At 43.2% G+C, this 16,055-nt stretch overlaps 5 protein-coding genes across 6 annotated transcripts; 2 read left to right on the plus strand and 3 right to left on the minus strand.

Annotated features, from left to right (window-relative positions):
* The first annotated feature begins 1,276 nt into the window (after positions 1-1,276).
* Positions 1,277-2,223, plus strand: isg15 (ISG15 ubiquitin like modifier). The gene is made up of 2 exons (XM_030105771.1): positions 1,277-1,429; positions 1,536-2,223. The coding sequence occupies exon 2, from the start codon at positions 1,547-1,549 to the stop codon at positions 2,015-2,017; it is 471 nt and encodes a 156-aa protein (XP_029961631.1). The 5' UTR covers positions 1,277-1,429; positions 1,536-1,546; the 3' UTR covers positions 2,018-2,223.
* On the minus strand, positions 2,063-5,181 carry pxmp2 (peroxisomal membrane protein 2). The gene is made up of 5 exons (XM_030105769.1): positions 4,987-5,181; positions 4,523-4,645; positions 4,205-4,367; positions 2,733-2,852; positions 2,063-2,651 (listed from the first exon to the last, which is right to left on the minus strand). The coding sequence occupies exons 1-5, from the start codon at positions 5,094-5,096 to the stop codon at positions 2,583-2,585; spliced, it is 585 nt and encodes a 194-aa protein (XP_029961629.1). The 5' UTR covers positions 5,097-5,181; the 3' UTR covers positions 2,063-2,582.
* Positions 5,182-6,082: 901 nt separating this feature from the next.
* Positions 6,083-8,091, minus strand: unga (uracil DNA glycosylase a). Of its 2 annotated transcripts, XM_030105774.1 has the most exons (7): positions 7,909-8,091; positions 7,393-7,593; positions 7,223-7,318; positions 6,926-7,023; positions 6,721-6,809; positions 6,430-6,608; positions 6,083-6,350 (listed from the first exon to the last, which is right to left on the minus strand). In XM_030105774.1, exons 1-7 carry the CDS (start codon positions 8,005-8,007, stop codon positions 6,210-6,212), a joined length of 903 nt encoding a protein of 300 aa, XP_029961634.1. In that variant the 5' UTR covers positions 8,008-8,091; the 3' UTR covers positions 6,083-6,209. The 2 variants fall into 2 exon arrangements, with proteins under 2 accessions (XP_029961634.1, XP_029961633.1); XM_030105773.1 differs by lacking the exon at positions 7,909-8,091 and having other exon boundaries at positions 7,393-7,695.
* Positions 7,494-9,818, plus strand: alkbh2 (alkB homolog 2, alpha-ketoglutarate dependent dioxygenase). The gene is made up of 4 exons (XM_030105775.1): positions 7,494-7,631; positions 8,632-8,963; positions 9,041-9,239; positions 9,312-9,818. The coding sequence occupies exons 2-4, from the start codon at positions 8,690-8,692 to the stop codon at positions 9,619-9,621; spliced, it is 783 nt and encodes a 260-aa protein (XP_029961635.1). The 5' UTR covers positions 7,494-7,631; positions 8,632-8,689; the 3' UTR covers positions 9,622-9,818.
* A 193-nt stretch (positions 9,819-10,011) lies between these two features.
* Positions 10,012-15,669, minus strand: usp30 (ubiquitin specific peptidase 30). Its single transcript, XM_030104772.1, has 13 exons — positions 15,520-15,669; positions 13,870-13,979; positions 13,596-13,769; positions 13,399-13,502; positions 13,180-13,278; positions 12,893-12,938; positions 12,692-12,786; positions 12,550-12,609; positions 12,381-12,467; positions 12,195-12,275; positions 11,775-11,997; positions 11,571-11,681; positions 10,012-11,342 (listed from the first exon to the last, which is right to left on the minus strand). The coding sequence occupies exons 1-13, from the start codon at positions 15,585-15,587 to the stop codon at positions 11,092-11,094; spliced, it is 1,509 nt and encodes a 502-aa protein (XP_029960632.1). The 5' UTR covers positions 15,588-15,669; the 3' UTR covers positions 10,012-11,091.
* Between the last annotated feature and the right edge of the window lie 386 nt (positions 15,670-16,055).

The raw sequence follows: 16,055 nt of genomic DNA on the forward strand, positions 1-16,055 counted from the left end.
TTTCCAGCCCTCTGTCTCAAACATATCTTCATACACACAAAACAAAGGGTGTTCAATGAAATTTGGGATTGTGTTCCTTTATTTCCCCTCACATACACAGCATTACAGTGAAATCCCGGCAGCCTCTGCATTCAACACATCCCTAAAGAGCAGTGGGAAGCCACTGTAAATGGATTTCACTTATATAGCACTTTTCCACCGCTTGAGCAGTTCCCAAAGCGCTCTACACTGTTAATCACATTCACACACATATTCAGGCACACACACACCCATGGAGCCAGCTGCCATGTAAGGTGTTCAAGCCAAATATTTGGAGCAGTTTGGGGTTCAGTGTCTTGACATTGTGACATGTGGATCGGGGAAGATGGGGAATCAAACATGCAGCTTTGTGATTCTTACTATGCAGGGCCAAGATAGCATCTCAGGATTACAGGCTTTGCCCATGGACCGAACATGATCCCTGACCCATCTGTGGTAAGCTATAGCCACATTTCAGCAATGGGTGGTTTTTCAGGTCTGTATAAGATTATAGAAGGTGTTTGATTTCTTTCTTTTTTTTTTTACATGTGCTATTTGTTTTTACATCCTCAAAGTAGATAAAACCCTGGGGATTTGTTCCTTCTGAGAGCCCCTGAAATGGGCGCTGAAACCCAAATTGTGAGCCACTGGTCTAAAGGAGCTCCAACCGTTGAAAACAGTTTACACATTGTTGCATCAGGCACAGGAAACAATTGAATTGAAGGTACTTTCCTTTTTGATACACATTGCGCAAGCACTATCTATTGAATCTTAGATAAATGCTGCAAATAAATGAATCAGCGCATTGCTGTTTATGTACATGAGTTATCTTTCGTTTTCATAGTTTCAATACCCAAAGTCAAATCAAAATACTTTCTGATTTGCTTCCTTGTTCAATAAACAAAACTAATCAGATTGTGAGCTCACCTGACGTAATGACGCAATGACGTCACTGTCGCTCCTTGGACCGTGTGAAATGTTTTTAAAATGTTTTATAAAAACAAAAAGTGAAGCCCCTTATCACTGGCAGTTTTAATGCTCATCCAATGAAACAAGCAGCTAACAAATGAACACTGATGAAATATATTTTGGGGGTGTAGAAAGTGAAGAATAAATCCTCCTGAGACTGTTTTGTTTTGGACTCAAACATGCGAACCTGCTGGTGACTCTGCAGGACCGAGTTCTTAGTTTGGAGAATGGAAACCGAAAGTTATTCAGCCTGAGAGGGAAAACGAATCTTAGGAGAGTGGGCGTGATTACTCCAGCTGAGCTGAGGCAGACAGACTGGATATAAACAGAAGCGATCAGAAATCCGCAGCACAGCATCTCTCTGCATCGCAGGACGCTTTTCCTCGAGACTTTCCGGAGACTTCCAGAACTTTCTCTTCCACTCAGAAAAGTCATCAAAACGGTAAGCTTGTTTTAGCAAAGTTGCTGACTATATATATACATATATACATTTTTTTTTTCCATTTGTCTTTTGTGGATTATAATTTTTTTCTGCTCATTTATTTCAGATTTTTGGATCATGGAATTGATCATTAAAATGCTGAACGGGACGACGCGCAGCCTGACAGTCAATCCTCAGGACACTGTCAGCTCCCTGAAACAACTCATCCATCAAGCTCTGAACATCTCCCCGATGAGCCAGAGGCTGGTCTTTGAAAACGGCCACAGAACGACCCTCGGCGACGGCAACAAGCGGCTGTGTGACTACGGCCTGCAGTCCGGCTCCCAGGTGTCTCTGCTGGTCGTCCAGCCCACCACCATCCAGGTGTTCCTCAAAAACGAGAGGGGCCAAACGACCACCTACGATATCCGCCCCGACGAGACCGTGACCGGTTTCAAGGCCAAGGTGCAAGCCCGGGAGGGAGTCCAGGCGAGCCAGCAGAGGCTGATCCATGAGGGGAAGGAGATGCAGGACGGGAGACTGCTGGCAGACTACAACGTCCAGGAGCACAGCACCATCTACCTGACCTTCCGCCTGAGGGGAGGCTGAGGACTCCAGCACGGTTCACACCCACAGTGTAAATAATCTACTTTGATAACAATCAGTGTCATTTATTTATTAGCAGTTTGATTTTGAACAAATAAACCAGCACATTCCTCTTGTGTATTACAAAATGTGGCACCTGTTAATGTGTACAAAAAGCACGTTATAATTTTGTTATGACAAATGTTGTAATAAAATATTGCCTGAATCAACATGACTTTTCCTGTCATTTGTCAGTCCAGAAGTCACATGTCTGCTACAGATTATAACCAGTAGAAATGAGAGGCTTGCTTTAGCACTGAATGTCTAAAAAACATGTAATTCTTTTATTTATCAGACAAGATCTTATCGATGTAATTCAAGACTTATGATTTTAGTATTTTAGCACAAACATCTTTTGATTTCCTCTTTTGTTGCCACAATTTGAGTAATCAGGAAATCCTGTGTTGAATGTCGCATTTGAGACACGCTCACAGAAATACAGTAAACGTCCAGGTTGTGTTATCCAAGTTCCGTGGCACTCAGGAACAGTTTACTTCATGTTTGTTTCCGGCGATGAACTCTCTCAGCGTCACTTTCTCACCGATGCAAGGTAGGCATACCAAAATAAGGCAACCATGTTGGCAAACAGCACTCTGAACTGAAAACACAAACGGGAAAAAACAACCTTGAATGAATGCCATTATGGTGTGACTCACCAGGCTGCCTGAGAGTTACAAACCTGAACGGGCACAAAGTTGATATTTATAAACTGGAAGGGGGTCCACACTTTCCAGTTCATTTTCAGAGCAGTCCAGTAGCTGTTTCTCATCTTTTTCTCAAAGTCTCCCCATCCTTTAGCCTGAGGACAGTGAGGGGAAAAAAAGGAAAACATGTTATATTTAGTAATATGTGGATATAAGTAACGGTGTGGGAGTGTGGGGCAAAAAACCAGCAAGATCCACAATAGTGCTCCATAAGGCAGGATGTCAGGATCGCACCGGTACTGGTGGAGACGTTGATTGAGACAACCTACTCTACCACCTGAGAAACAGTTGGCCAACAATGCACCAAATATGCCAAGATATCTGGATAAAAACACCTCTTCACTAGTTTGTCCAGTAGCATAGAGCACAGTTAGAGATTACTGTGCGAGTATTTTGCCACACAGTGTCAAAATGCTGTTTGGAAGGTGTGTGTGTGTGTGTGTGTGTGTGTGTGTGTGTGTGTGTGTGTGTGTGTGTGTGTGTGTGTGTGTGTGTGTGTGTGTGTTCTTGTACATACCCAAAAGTAAGGACCAAAATTCGTATTTCACCAACAGAGTGAGGACGTTTTTGCAAAGTGAGGACATTTTTGCCGGTCCTCACTTTTCAAAAGGCCTTTTTTGGCCTTTTTGAGGGTTAAGACTTGGTTTTTGATTTAGGGTTAGAATTGGGTTTAGGTTAGGTTTAGGGCATAGGTTAGGGTTAGGCATTTATTTTTGATGGTTAGGGTAAGGTAAGGGTAAGGGGCTAGGAAATGCATTATGTCAATGAGTGTCCTCACAACGATATAAGTACAAACATATGTGTGTGTGTGTGTGTGTGTGTGTGTGTGTGTGTGCGCAAATGAGTGAACGTAGCTCATCATTTTAAAGCCTTTAAAAAAGTGTCAAAGAAAATAGTTTGACACTTTTTTCCTTTCTTTCTTTTTCTGTATGTTCACTTGTTGCCTTTTTTTTACATGTTTGAAATAAAGTTAATTTACAACTAGCTTTCTCAGGAAAACAAACATGTTTCTTTCAGATAAAGAAAAGGAGGATAATGTGATATCTTATTTCTTGTGACAGTTTCATGTAAAACTGATTTATATTCAAATATCTGAAAACACTCGCAACAATAAACACAGTTGAGTTACTGACTGTGAAGCACAAAATTATCAAAGTAGCAAATAGCAAGAGAAAAATGTAGAAACATTGTTTCAAATTTTTTTCCTCATTCTTTTTAGATAAGTGTATCTTTTCAGTAGTTGAGGTTAAGACTACAATGGAGAAAATTTGATAGAAACCTTTTTTCAAGCTTTTTGCTTTGGTTCTCTGGCCTTTAAGTCTGAGACTCTCCTGCACACACCTTGATTTTTTATTTAAACATGTCTCCTAAAACCTACTGTGGACATTTAATAGTAAATCAGTGTTGTTCTTCTTTAGTGTGATGGTGTATTCCTGAGAGGACCCACCTCCAGAATGTTCATAACAAAGTAGAAGAGGAGCAAAAAGCCAGGGGCGAAAAAGAGCCGATCCAGGAGGAGACGTTTAATGATACAGTACGGGTCTGTGGTGGGCATCCACACCTCCATCAGCTGATAGAAGACATGGCTGACGGGTCCCGTTATAAACAGCCTGTGGTGGGAGAAAGGTTTCCATTGTGAGATTTACATCTATGGATGCACTTCTAGCATGTGTGGTTAAAGCATGAACAGGATGAGATAAATGCATGTGTGGAATTTCTCCAAGGCGATCAATAAAGTATCATTTCGCTCTTGTTGAATACTCACCCATAAATGGCATAGCGTGTGGCTCCGGCTGCATCGATCTCACCGACTGTTGATCCATTTCTGGCCTTTTTTCTTCGCTCTAAAACCTGAGACAGAAGATTTCCTAGTGCAGAGAGGATGCCACTGAAAATGACACACAGACACACACACACACACACTTTGTCAGTGTGCAACAGGTACACACTAAAGCTCAGTGCAATGAACTTGTCAGGGGAGGTTTTCCAGGCAGAGGCTGATTGGCTGAGAGCACAGTGCTGTGACAACAAGCCTGTCTGCGGTCTGCACAAGAAAACAACACACTAAAATGCATCCATTAACTCAGACAGTCACAACAGCAGCCCACTGGACAGACCACCAGTTTCACAACTTACTAAACTTAGCGCAGATGGATTTACAGTACTGTCACTGTGTTCCCTGTTGTTTGGGTCACAGTGAACCAGCAGCACACACACACACACACACACCTGGTCACAGACTTGGTGAGGATGGGGTATTTCTTCAGGAGGTGCAGATACTGCTGGAGCAGACGGGTATGCACGGAGACGTCCCGGACAGGCACGCTGGCTACAGGCATAGTGTTACTTCTTCTTTAACCACAGAGACATCACCGCCAAAGCGCCACTGACGGGGTGCTAAGAGAGGGACCCACCCGCACCGCTTCCTGCTGACGTCATCACGTCAAGCGACGGAGTCACGCCTGTAGGGCGACGTCACAGCGCGACTTCACTGTGTGGTTTTTCATAATAATATGGAAGAAAAAAGTATTTACTGAATGATTATATAAATGAACCACAAAGTGTAAAAAAACAATGAAAGAAATTGCTTTTAATCGACTTGGTGAAATGGAAGATATTTTTTGCCCAGAACAGCTCCTGATAATGCTGGTCAACCCATGTGTGAATTACACCATTTTATTCAGCATAAATAACAGGACAGTAATCTTTATCTCCCCACAGTCCAAAAACATGTACGTGAGCTTAATTCATAACTCTAAATGGAAGTGTGAATGTTTGTGCGTTTGTCCATCTGTTTGCCCTGTTATGGACTAGCAACCTGCCCAGAGTGTATTCTGCCTTTACCCGTAGGTCACAGGATAACCCTCAACAATTGATCCAGTTGTCATTTAAAAATGACTAATAATTTTAAGAGACTATTTCAGTTTTTAAAGCTGTAATAAACATTTGCTCAACAGACCTTATAGTGGTTTCATATATAACTGTGTCTCTGATTAGTTTAATGTAGCTGCGGTTTCATGTTTAAAGACAGTGTGAGAAAGTATAATTTACTCTGAGTACTGCGTTTTCTTGTGACTCAGATTTCACTTTGCAGATCCTCTAAGTATACCTAGAAAAAAATCAAGTAAAAGTAGCAGCCATTTTTTTAAAAATCATGTTTTTTTTAAAACTTGATTTATATTTCACACTGAGCCCTCAAAACACTGAAAGGAACCACATTTAAAGTCACAAGATTTCAGTACAAAAGTAGAAAAACAACTTTAATGTGCCATAAAAGTGTACACAACCATATTTACAACAAAGAGTTTGAAAAAAAAAAGTCAGAATAGAACAAACTGCAAACATGAACACTTGTAGTTAGCAGAAAGTAGAACATATGATTGCTATGACATAGCTTATGGATGGGTTGATGTCTGTCGTTACATGCTAGAAAAATTAACATGTAGGACAACTTAAAGTGCCTTCCAGTCCACAGGTGATTTTCCAGATTTCTGGAGGAGCTCGTTGGCCTTTGAGAAGTGCCTGCAGCCAAAAAAGCCACGATGAGCAGACAGTGGAGAAGGATGCACAGCCTGCAGGATGTGGTGGTGTTTCTGTAATCAGACACAACACAGAAAGACATGAGGAGGCTTGTCAGAAAATATTTGCAAGAAAACAAAATGGTAGACCCACCCGGTTTATAGCAGCTCCTTTTTTCTGAGCATATGATCCCCACAGCATGAACACAAGTCCCTCCTGGTTTTTGCTGAGCCACTGCACGACGGCGTCGGTGAACGTCTCCCAGCCTCTATCTTTGTGGGAGTTGGCCTGGTGCGCTCTGACGGTCAACACAGCATTGAGCAACAGCACGCCTGTGGAGCAAGGTTACAGCAACAGGTCTGTTAATGGCAGAAAAATGGATCTCTTCTTGTTGTACAACTGTGGCAACATTCAACACATGCATTTTTATTCCCAGCAGAGCACCTTGTTTGGCCCACCCAGTCAGGTCACCATGTCCAGGGTGCTGGAAGCCTTCAATGTCTGAGGCCAGTTCTTTGTACATGTTCTCCAAGCTGGAAGCAAACGCAAAAAATGCATGTGGAAATCAGAAGGTGGAGATTGGATTTTGATAGCAATCAGTCACTAAAGAGAGATGAATGGAGAAATGGAAAGCTTCAAGTTTTCAAACCTGGGTGGGGGAGGTACAGGTCTTTTGACACTGAAGCACAATCCGTGGGCCTGGTTTGGACCGTGATACGGATCCTGGCCCAGAATCACCACTTTGACCTGGAAGTAGAGACGTTTCTTTAAAATTAAGGAAGGGGAAGTATTATGTGAACTAGAAATTTAAAAACAATTGAGGAAACACAATTTGGACACGGGAGCATTAGGTATCTCTCACCACATTAGAAACACAGGATTTTCAGAGTATTTTTAGTTTCCTGCTGTTCATGTTGTACTGATGGCCAGCTGAGGCTGAACTCACATCTCGGATGTCACACATCTGTGTCCAGGTGAAGACCTGGTCTGCAGGCGGGTACACGGTGTGGCGTTTCCTCTCCTCGCTGACAAAACTCGTCAACTGTGTTGGAGAGAGGCGGGGTTACCAAAACAGCTCTGAACACCAGCGACGACAACCGCACCTCATCCTCTCACCTGTTTGAAGTAGCCTTTTCCAAACTCAGCCGACAGAGACTCTCTCCAAGTTTCTCCAAACCCAGGCGGAGTCTGAGCCAAGGCTAGTTTCTCCAGCGCCGCTCTCTTGTTGCGGGCGATCCGGTCCAGCTGCTCCGGGGACAGAGGCGTCTTAGACGGGCTACAGGGCTCCGGGTCCTCCGCACTGGACTTCTGCTTCTTCTGTAAAATTTTGGTATATTGTGCAAAACGAAGCGCAGGTGAGAAGCGTGCAACCCGGGGTGAGAGTAGCTGCAGGAACTGTTTACGGATCGGTGGAAACATGCTCGCTTCGCACTGCGTTTGCTAACAATCGAGAAGTCGGAGAGTCCGTGAACGCAGCTTGGATCACGTTGGAGGTTTCGCGGGAAATTCTCACAGCGTACCAAACACGCGAATTTAAAAAAGTGTCTAATAAAACAACTACTGAAGCATTACGCTTGACACTTCTTTCTATCAGTAAAAAACCCCAGTGTTTGAAGGAGCGCAGCTACTCACCGTGTCGTTAACATCCTCCTTATTGTCGTTCAACTCATTCAAACTCCTCTTTTTGGAAACGGGCGAAAAAAACGAGCTGATGGTTTTCTGTCCAATCATCCTGCGGAAAGACAGTCTGCCGGTGGACTGCGTTGAAACAGACGAGGTAGCTAAATGTGTAAAATCGGAGTGAAGCTGCAGTGGACTCCTCTGAAGTGTCCAAGTGGGAATTAAACACTTCGCGCCCAAACTCGGTGACGTCAGCGGATATGTTAATGAGCCAGGTGGCGTTCAAGACCAACCTGTCAGCTGTTCATTGCAGCTGCTAACAGGATTCAGATTGTGAGGAACATGATGTATTTATCTACTTAATTTTCAGTGTTCTCTATATTTTTTGAAACAGTTACTCGATAATTGAATTTTTTTGCCCTTTATATACCGATATCTAAGTTTAACCTTTAAATCAAACTACTCAGGATAAAGAGTGTGACAGATAAGCAATGCAAACCATCAGTACTATCTAATTTTATTTGAGAAAGTGTTTTTCCAATCCGTTCATTTTCTGCACCGCTTTATAAAACTTGGGGTTAGGACTGGAACACAGCCACCAAAGTTCAACAGAAAATAAATCGCATTTATTGAAGTTGTTGGACTGTTGAGGCCAGGTTTGATCTGCCTGTACAAAGTTTGCATGTCCTCTATATGTATGTTTTTAATTTTTTTGCTACTCCTTCTCTCCTCTAGCTGTATGATGTCCTAAAACTAAATTCCTCTGAGTGATGCCAACAGCAGGCACACTGAGATGGAAAAGTTTGTGGTTAAAGGACAAAAACGCTCCTGCATCAATGATGCACCAAAAAGAAGTCCCTGGAAGAGGATTAAACCAGAGAGAGATACCAGTGGAGACTTGGAAGAAGAGGAAGATGAGGCTGCAGCTTCTGGAGAGTTCTCTGATCCCATTCCCTGGCAAAAAATAGAGGCAGAGGGATTGGACCTTGATTATGCATTGCTCTTCTCGAAGGAAGAAGCAGACCACCTCTTTAAAAAGTTGGAGGAGGAAGTTGTGTATGCGTCAGGTAAAGCATTAATGCTTTTATTGTAAAGTTCCGATGGAATGCTGCAATGTAACTGAACAATTATTTTGTTTTGGCAGGAGAAGAGTCAAAGGTGCATGTGTTTGGAAAGTTGCACAACATACCAAGGAAGCAGGCAACATATGGAGATGCAGGTTTAACTTATACTTATTCTGGAGTGGCTCGTTCAGCCTGCCCATGGACTTCAACCTTGGAAAACATTCGAAATGCAGTCACTAAAACAACAGGACAGTCGTTCAACTTCGTCTTGGTCAACAGGTGAGAAACAACCCGAGAGGAAACACAGCTTGGGAGAAGTTTCCCAGCTATAACCGTGTGTTTTTGCCTCAGGTATAAAGATGGACAGGATCACATGGGTGAGCATCGTGATGACGAGAGGGAGCTCGACCCTCGCTCCCCAATCGCCTCCGTCTCTTTGGGAGCAGCCAGAGACTTCATCTTCAGACACAGAGACGCTCGAGGGAAACAGAGCCGCCGGCAGATCGAGCCAGTGAAGCTGGAGCTGGCCCACGGCAGCCTCCTCCTCATGAACCCACCGACCAACACCTTCTGGTACCACAGCCTTCCTGTTCGCAAGAAGATCCTCCTGCCACGCATCAATCTCACCTTCAGACGCATCCTGCTGGACCGCAAGAAGTGACAGCAGGGACTCTACCGGGCTGAGGTCTAAGTTTAGGATAGTGAGGAATATTTCCGCCCACAACGTGCATCTGGGCGTATCTGAAATCTGTGACACTGAAGTAGAGTTCATGTTCAGAGCATTCAAAAAAACAATATTGTATCATATTTCTGTTCTTGCAAAGCCGTTTGTTTTGTTGCCATTAAAATAACATTCAATGAAAATACATTAGTTCACGTACAGTCTTGGATGGGGACAAAACCAGATTCAGTAGGGAAAACACTCGCTCTGGTAGAACATGCAGACTAAACGCAGAAAAGCCTCCAAGCCTGATAATCCTATGTTCCAATTGCTTCTTGTACTTTCCTTTAAAAAAGTAAAAGGCTTGAAATAATTTGTGACACATTTAAAATGAAAATCTTTATTTTTTTTATTATCTGAAAACAATCACAAATTGCACAAATACAAACAATCTCACATGAATATACATTAGTGCAAACAAACCATGAGCAGGCTCTGCACCGGATCATCTCAGTAGGAAAACAGCAGTCATCAGTTACACAGGATCAAAAATATTCAGGATAATTTGTAGCCACATTCAAGGTTTATCAAAGGACAGATTACAGGTGATCTATTTCACACCCATATCTTGATATTTCCAGAGGCGGGGGGGTTGTTGCTGGATGCTCACATTATTTGTAGCACTGGCGGTTTCATTAAAAATGTCGATCATAAAAATAACTTGGCACTTGAATCACAACTAGCTCCGCAAGACCATGACAGTGTAGAGATGATTGGGGAAAAGCAAACTATCAAATCCACAAGCTCAACTGTTGAGAGATTAGTTCCAATACACTGTTTTCCTAACACTGCTAGGCATGAGGAGGCAAATTAGTTGAAACAGATGCAGAAAAATACAACTCTTTAGATTTTTCATAATATGTAACAATTCTTAAATAACATCCGAGAAGTCCTACACGGCTACTCTGGTGTCTAATGTACAGGGAGCGGACGTGGTAACAGGAGCAACTTAAAATACAGTATTTGAAATGTATCTGATAGTGAAGCGTCCTAAAAATCCAACAGAACTGAATCGATACTTGCTACAGCTTCAACTAAATGACAGAAGCTTCAGACATGAACGGTGTACTTCAGGGTTTCTCCCGTGGTCCACTTTGTGCCGTCCCATGCTCCTGCTTATCAACCAAACTGTGACGTTACGGAGGTTGTTAGATGGGTGGAGCAGCTGACGCGGTCGAAGATAAATCCTGCAGGTCTGTTATCTTTGGGATCGGGGGGGGCCTCCTGTGATAAGAGCAGCTTCGAAAAGGTTCGCAACGTCACGCTGACTTCCAGCGTGTTGAGGCGATCCATGAGTGTTCCTAGTTCTTGGATGGCTTTCCTCCCTGGCCTCATGGTTAACAAAAGCCTCCTGTTAGTGCTGCCGGAAAGGCAGAAGTCAGTAATGCCTCCAGGTCGTGAGCTTCCCACTTACTCCTCTGAGTGCAGGCTGAGGCTGGGCCTCCGGACGCGCTCGTAGAAGAGCATGTACGCGTTGGAAGACAGCACCTCCTGCAGGCTGGCTTTACGCACGGAGTCGTCCGACACCCAGAGCCACTGGGCGCTGAACGCCGACGGGCAGCGCGGGGAGGCGGGGCTGCGGCGGTACGTGACGAAGTGTCCCGAGTGCATGTCGCCGTGGTGAACCAGCACAGCCGTGAGCTGGAAAAGGTACTCGGTGGAGCTGCAAGAACAGACGCCACCATGAGGAGACGATCGCCGTCAACAGCGCAGCAGTCGCTCAAACTCCACCAGGAAGCTTAGCAATCAGAGGAACGGACGCCCTTGACAGAGGCTCATTCAAATGAACATTTACAGCAAAATTTTTTATACATATGGCATTTAAAAAGGGCTTTCACATAAACTCAAAGTTGAAAAGTCTGACTTCATGAAGTGCTTGTGGTGAGTTTACCTGTAGTCACACGACAGACCGAGCTGTTGGTTCACACCAGGAGAGTGAAGAAAGACAGAGGAGCAGGTTCCATTGGAAAACGGTTTGTTGTTGTTGTGATGTGCTGCATCTGGAGGAGAAAATACAACCGGCTGTATTCCGCATGGCAAACGCAACAGAGAGCATAAAGCCGGCTGATAGAGACACAGGAAATGCTACATACTGGTGCCGTTGGCAGTTAGTTTCTCCATGGAGTCGTCAAGATGTTCGGCCTTGATGCTCTTTGAGGCACATCGGACCTGAGGAGCGCGCTGAGCGGAGAGATTGTGTTTGTAGCGGTCCATGGATAGATACTCTGAGAACTGCACGTGTTCCTGCCGCTTGATGGGGGTTCCTTCGCTGGACCACGTTAGTCTTTGTAAATGGATGCAGAGGCATTGAGGGAGCTACAAAAAAAAAAAAAAAAAAAAAAAAAAAAAAATCAGAATTAAAAACAGGCTTCACTCAAAGAAAAAACTTCACTCATTTCTATATTGTTGTCAAATTGATTAAAACTAAAGCTTCAGTTGAACAGGAACCTCCAAACATACAATAACACATCAGTTTCATATTTATTCTACAGCAACAATATGAAAACAGTTACCTTCCCCAGTTTTAGTTGCTTAACAAATGTTGTTCTCTGGCTCTCAAGAATTTGTCCATTTATTGTGGTATCTTGTTGAAGCTGGAAAAAAGAATAACCAGAAGCAGATGGCAAGACAAAACAAAAATCATTTAGTAGATTTCCAGTGAAGCGTTTGAAAGGATTAAAACACAGTTATAAATGTACCTTAGTGCAGTTTTCACACTCCACTTCTTTAATGGTTTCAGAGGAGATAAAATGCTGCAGACACTGGTCCAAAGAGATCAGTCGACCCTGAGAACAGACGTATATTTTCCTCCAGTAAGAACCTGATGTAACGGTGGAGCTCTTGTGGTGTTGAAGCTCATGTTCTTACCCACTGAGGCAGAGGGATGGAGAGGGAGAGGCTTTCAAATGAATCATACCGCACTGGACTCTAGAGAAACGCACAATAAAGATAAATCACCTCTACAGCGTAATTGCACAAATTAATTTGTGGTGTGAAAAGAAAAACTCACCTGTAGTTCGCAGCGCTTGCAGGACATGTTGCTTGTTAAACGACCATGGAAAGGATGCTGAAACTTCCACAAGCTTGGTATTGGATGAAGAGGAGCTGCCAAAACAAAGGGAGAAATGAACACAAATGAACCCCCCCCCCCCCCCCCCCCCCGCCTTTTTTTTTTTTTTTTTAATTAAGGCAACCTTCTTTGCGTTCCTACCTCGACTTCTGCAGGTCATAGTTTTCTCATCATGATCAGGAAGACTCTGAAAGCACAAACAGAAAAAGCACCAAATTAACAACACAAGCTCAAGCTGTTGGCAAACCTCAGGCATGTGATCAAAAGTGCTGAAGTGATATTCAGAGCCAAAAGAAATATGCCCATCACCCGTTTTTCTTTCAGAACGTGCATCAAATTATGCAGCAGTCTGAGCTAGATGTAGATTACATTTGTGCAAAATGTAAGATTTAAGTGCAGGAGGTAATGGTAGGAAAAGGTCATCTTGCCTCCAGCGACTGCATGTCAAACAAATGTGTGACTTTAGGCTGTCGGTCTCGCTCCTCCTCCAGGGAAGATGTAAGAACATGGAAAAGTTCATGGGCATCCTGAGACCAAGAACACCAAACTGTTACACTTTCATGAAGCAACTACGTATATCACACAGTATCCAGAGCAGCATTTTTTTTTTTTAAGTAAAAATCTACCAATTTGTTTGAGTGACAAACCTGCTCTTCAAAGGAGCTGATGTGCCATCGGTACAGTCTGAGGACATCCAGGACACATCCAGCATCAAGCACGTCTTCCTCTCCGGGATCCTCACTGGACAAAGCTGTTGGTGAACAAACCACTTCAGTGTGATAAATTAAAATCAATAAAAACTGACCTCTAAACTTAATCTTTAACAGCAGACTGCTGGAGGCACCTCTGAGGAGCTGGAGCAGCGTTGTGGACAGCTGGTTGTCTTTGCACGACTGGATTGAAGGCAAGCCTGAAAACTTCTCCAGCCACTTGATGAAAGACGGACATGCTGCCAAACCCTGAAGCAAGGAATTGAGGAAGCAGGTGTTGCCCAAGTTCAACAGACCTGGAACCATACCTGAGAGGACACGGTGCATTTTAAGTGAAAGCGCAGTACAATCACCATACTCTGTATATAATGTCAGATGAGTGCATCACATGAGCAGACAGATCCTTACCTCTCTTTCTCTTCTTTCTCTCAGTGAATGGGCCCCACAAAACGTACACTCCAGCTGCAAACGCAGCGGCTATCCCGCCAATCACGCCCCAGTTTTTTATCATCTTGTTTCTGAAAGACACGACTCGTGTTGAAGCATAGTAGAGCTGCATGCCTCCACAAATATCACCTGCAGTCATTCTCAATGCTAAAGCACTTTTAGTTAAATATCAAACATTGACCTGCAGCAGTTTAGTACTTCCTCGCTGATTGGTGAACACTCCTCAATATCGTCACCGTTGACAGGCTTCCTGACACCTTTTCGGGACAAGTTGCAGCCACACTTACTGACAGTTTGATCACTTTGAAATGGGAAATTCTATCATGAAACACACTTTAAGAGAACTGCAAATAACTTCAAACAAGCCATCAGATATTTGTGTCCGCGGGTCAGTTCTTGATCTCTTTCTCAGACCTTTAGACTGTGCCTTCTGTTTCTGAGTCCCAAATGTCAGGCATTATCTGGTGTACCTTGCCTTTTCTTGACCATTTTGTTTATTTGCAGCCTGATGAAATTATATTGTCAACAGATGCTTTCAACTCCTATTTTTCTAATCGCAGAGGATAGAGAGATTAGTAATTTGGAGAAGAGTGCTTATTGATGACAGTATTAAGAATCCATTTCATTTTAGGGAAATACTTGTTGCAATATAAAAAATGCCAAATTGAAGCATTTGCTATATTATTGGTCATTTCATGAAAGTAATTCTCATTAATGGGATAGGCTGGAAATAATTAGCAAGATTTCTTTTGCAAACAGTGAAGTTGCAACGAATGCCTTCATAATGAATATCTGATTTTCTGAGAGATATTTGGAGTGCTTTTTATGCTGCTCATCTACAAACTTTAAACTGTCACGTGCGAATACAAATACAGAAACCCTTAAAAACAAAGTGTCTATCCTGAAACATTGCTTTAAACAAACATTTGTGGATTACTCAGCTGTAGGTGACAAGTTAACAGTTTGACAGTGAATGTACAAGTGTAGATTTAAGTGAAATTATGTTTTTTCAAATATTTTAACCTACTATTGGTATTAACATTTCTGATTACGTTGGGCTGTATCCTGAGAGAAGACAGGAAAAAAAAAACACGCCAGCCAAAACAAATTAATGCTGTGACCCACTAACCTGCGGACTACTTGTTAATCTGTGGCTAAAACAGCACAGCAATCAGTCTCAATCCTCGCATAGGTGACTTCAGAGTTTAAAGATTGACCCGTTTACCACCATGCCCCTGGCTTGGTTTATTTGATAGTTTCTATCTTTAAAAATTATCAAGCAAACTAGAAAAGCTACCGGTAACATAGCCTGCTAACAACAGCACAGGAGCTAGCTTCAGGCTAACTTACCAACAGAGGAAGGGCCAGGCTGCCCTCGGAGAACTACCGCTCCTCCATACATCAACATCCAAGCAGCTGTTTTAAAATAAAACTAAAACCTGTAGCAGTGTCTCCGTGTCTGACATATCTTATGACATGTCTGTCTCGTATAGTAACGTTTAACCACACGGTGAGTCTGTGCTGTCTGCGCATGTTTTAGCCCGACCCCCTTCACCTCCTCGGCCAGGTGCGCACAGCCCGGCCCAAACCGGCCAGGTGGAGAGGTTTTACCTGATTACGGGTCCAGTGCCAAGGAAATCTCCAACAAGCTTATTTGGACTTTCTGCTCTGCACCACATGATTCTTTCTCCGGGGAACCCCCGCCATCCGTTCTGTGTTTGTAGTCGGAACCTCTGAGGTGCGTACTGATGTGTCACACTGTGAGCGTTCCGACTCCTCCGTGCTTGTGGCGTACATGTCTGTGGTGGATAAAATAACACGTGACGACACAGCTGACACGTGTGTGGGCCCCGGGACGAGGGTCTTGGTTTCAACCTGTTCTTTTACATACAGTCTCTGCATCTAACATGAAAATTAATACATGTCCTCAAAAGACATGAATAAACATCTGTTTGTTTCATGGAAGAGATTTGGGGGGTGGGGTCTTAATGAGATACAAGACAGTAAAAAATACCAAATACGGCACAGAAACGACCTAAAACCGACTGACACATACCCCATTTAGGAATAACCATGTAATTATTAATTTAACAGCTCAAATGATTGAAAATCAAACTATCATCATAACACGCAAAACAAAACAAACA

This window comes from Salarias fasciatus, chromosome 12 (assembly GCF_902148845.1).
Source record: "Salarias fasciatus chromosome 12, fSalaFa1.1, whole genome shotgun sequence".
NCBI lineage: Eukaryota > Metazoa > Chordata > Actinopteri > Blenniiformes > Blenniidae > Salarias > Salarias fasciatus.

What these genes read in the sequence shown, in the direction of transcription:
- isg15 (XM_030105771.1), top strand. Translation starts at nt 1,547, where the DNA reads ATGGAATTGATCATTAAAATGCTGAACGGGACGACGCGCAGCCTGACA.
- pxmp2 (XM_030105769.1), bottom strand. Translation starts at nt 5,096, where the DNA reads ATGCCTGTAGCCAGCGTGCCTGTCCGGGACGTCTCCGTGCATACCCGT. An exon ending in CTCACCAAGTCTGTGACCAG is followed by an intron (nt 4,646 to 4,986) that starts GTGTGTGTGTGT and finishes TGTCATTTTCAG; the next exon opens with TGGCATCCTCTCTGCACTAG. An exon ending in TCAACTTTGTGCCCGTTCAG is followed by an intron (nt 2,652 to 2,732) that starts GTTTGTAACTCT and finishes TTGTGTTTTCAG; the next exon opens with TTCAGAGTGCTGTTTGCCAA.
- unga (XM_030105773.1), bottom strand. Translation starts at nt 7,695, where the DNA reads ATGTTTCCACCGATCCGTAAACAGTTCCTGCAGCTACTCTCACCCCGG. An exon ending in AGATGTGTGACATCCGAGAT is followed by an intron (nt 7,024 to 7,222) that starts GTGAGTTCAGCC and finishes CTCTACTTCCAG; the next exon opens with GTCAAAGTGGTGATTCTGGG. An exon ending in AAGGAGCTGCTATAAACCGG is followed by an intron (nt 6,351 to 6,429) that starts GTGGGTCTACCA and finishes GTCTGATTACAG; the next exon opens with AAACACCACCACATCCTGCA.
- alkbh2 (XM_030105775.1), top strand. Translation starts at nt 8,690, where the DNA reads ATGGAAAAGTTTGTGGTTAAAGGACAAAAACGCTCCTGCATCAATGAT. An exon ending in GGAAGTTGTGTATGCGTCAG is followed by an intron (nt 8,964 to 9,040) that starts GTAAAGCATTAA and finishes TTGTTTTGGCAG; the next exon opens with GAGAAGAGTCAAAGGTGCAT. An exon ending in AACTTCGTCTTGGTCAACAG is followed by an intron (nt 9,240 to 9,311) that starts GTGAGAAACAAC and finishes TTTTTGCCTCAG; the next exon opens with GTATAAAGATGGACAGGATC.
- usp30 (XM_030104772.1), bottom strand. Translation starts at nt 15,587, where the DNA reads ATGTGGTGCAGAGCAGAAAGTCCAAATAAGCTTGTTGGAGATTTCCTT. An exon ending in GGCACTGGACCCGTAATCAG is followed by an intron (nt 13,980 to 15,519) that starts GTAAAACCTCTC and finishes CGTGTCTTTCAG; the next exon opens with AAACAAGATGATAAAAAACT. An exon ending in TTGACATGCAGTCGCTGGAG is followed by an intron (nt 12,939 to 13,179) that starts GCAAGATGACCT and finishes TTGTGCTTTCAG; the next exon opens with AGTCTTCCTGATCATGATGA.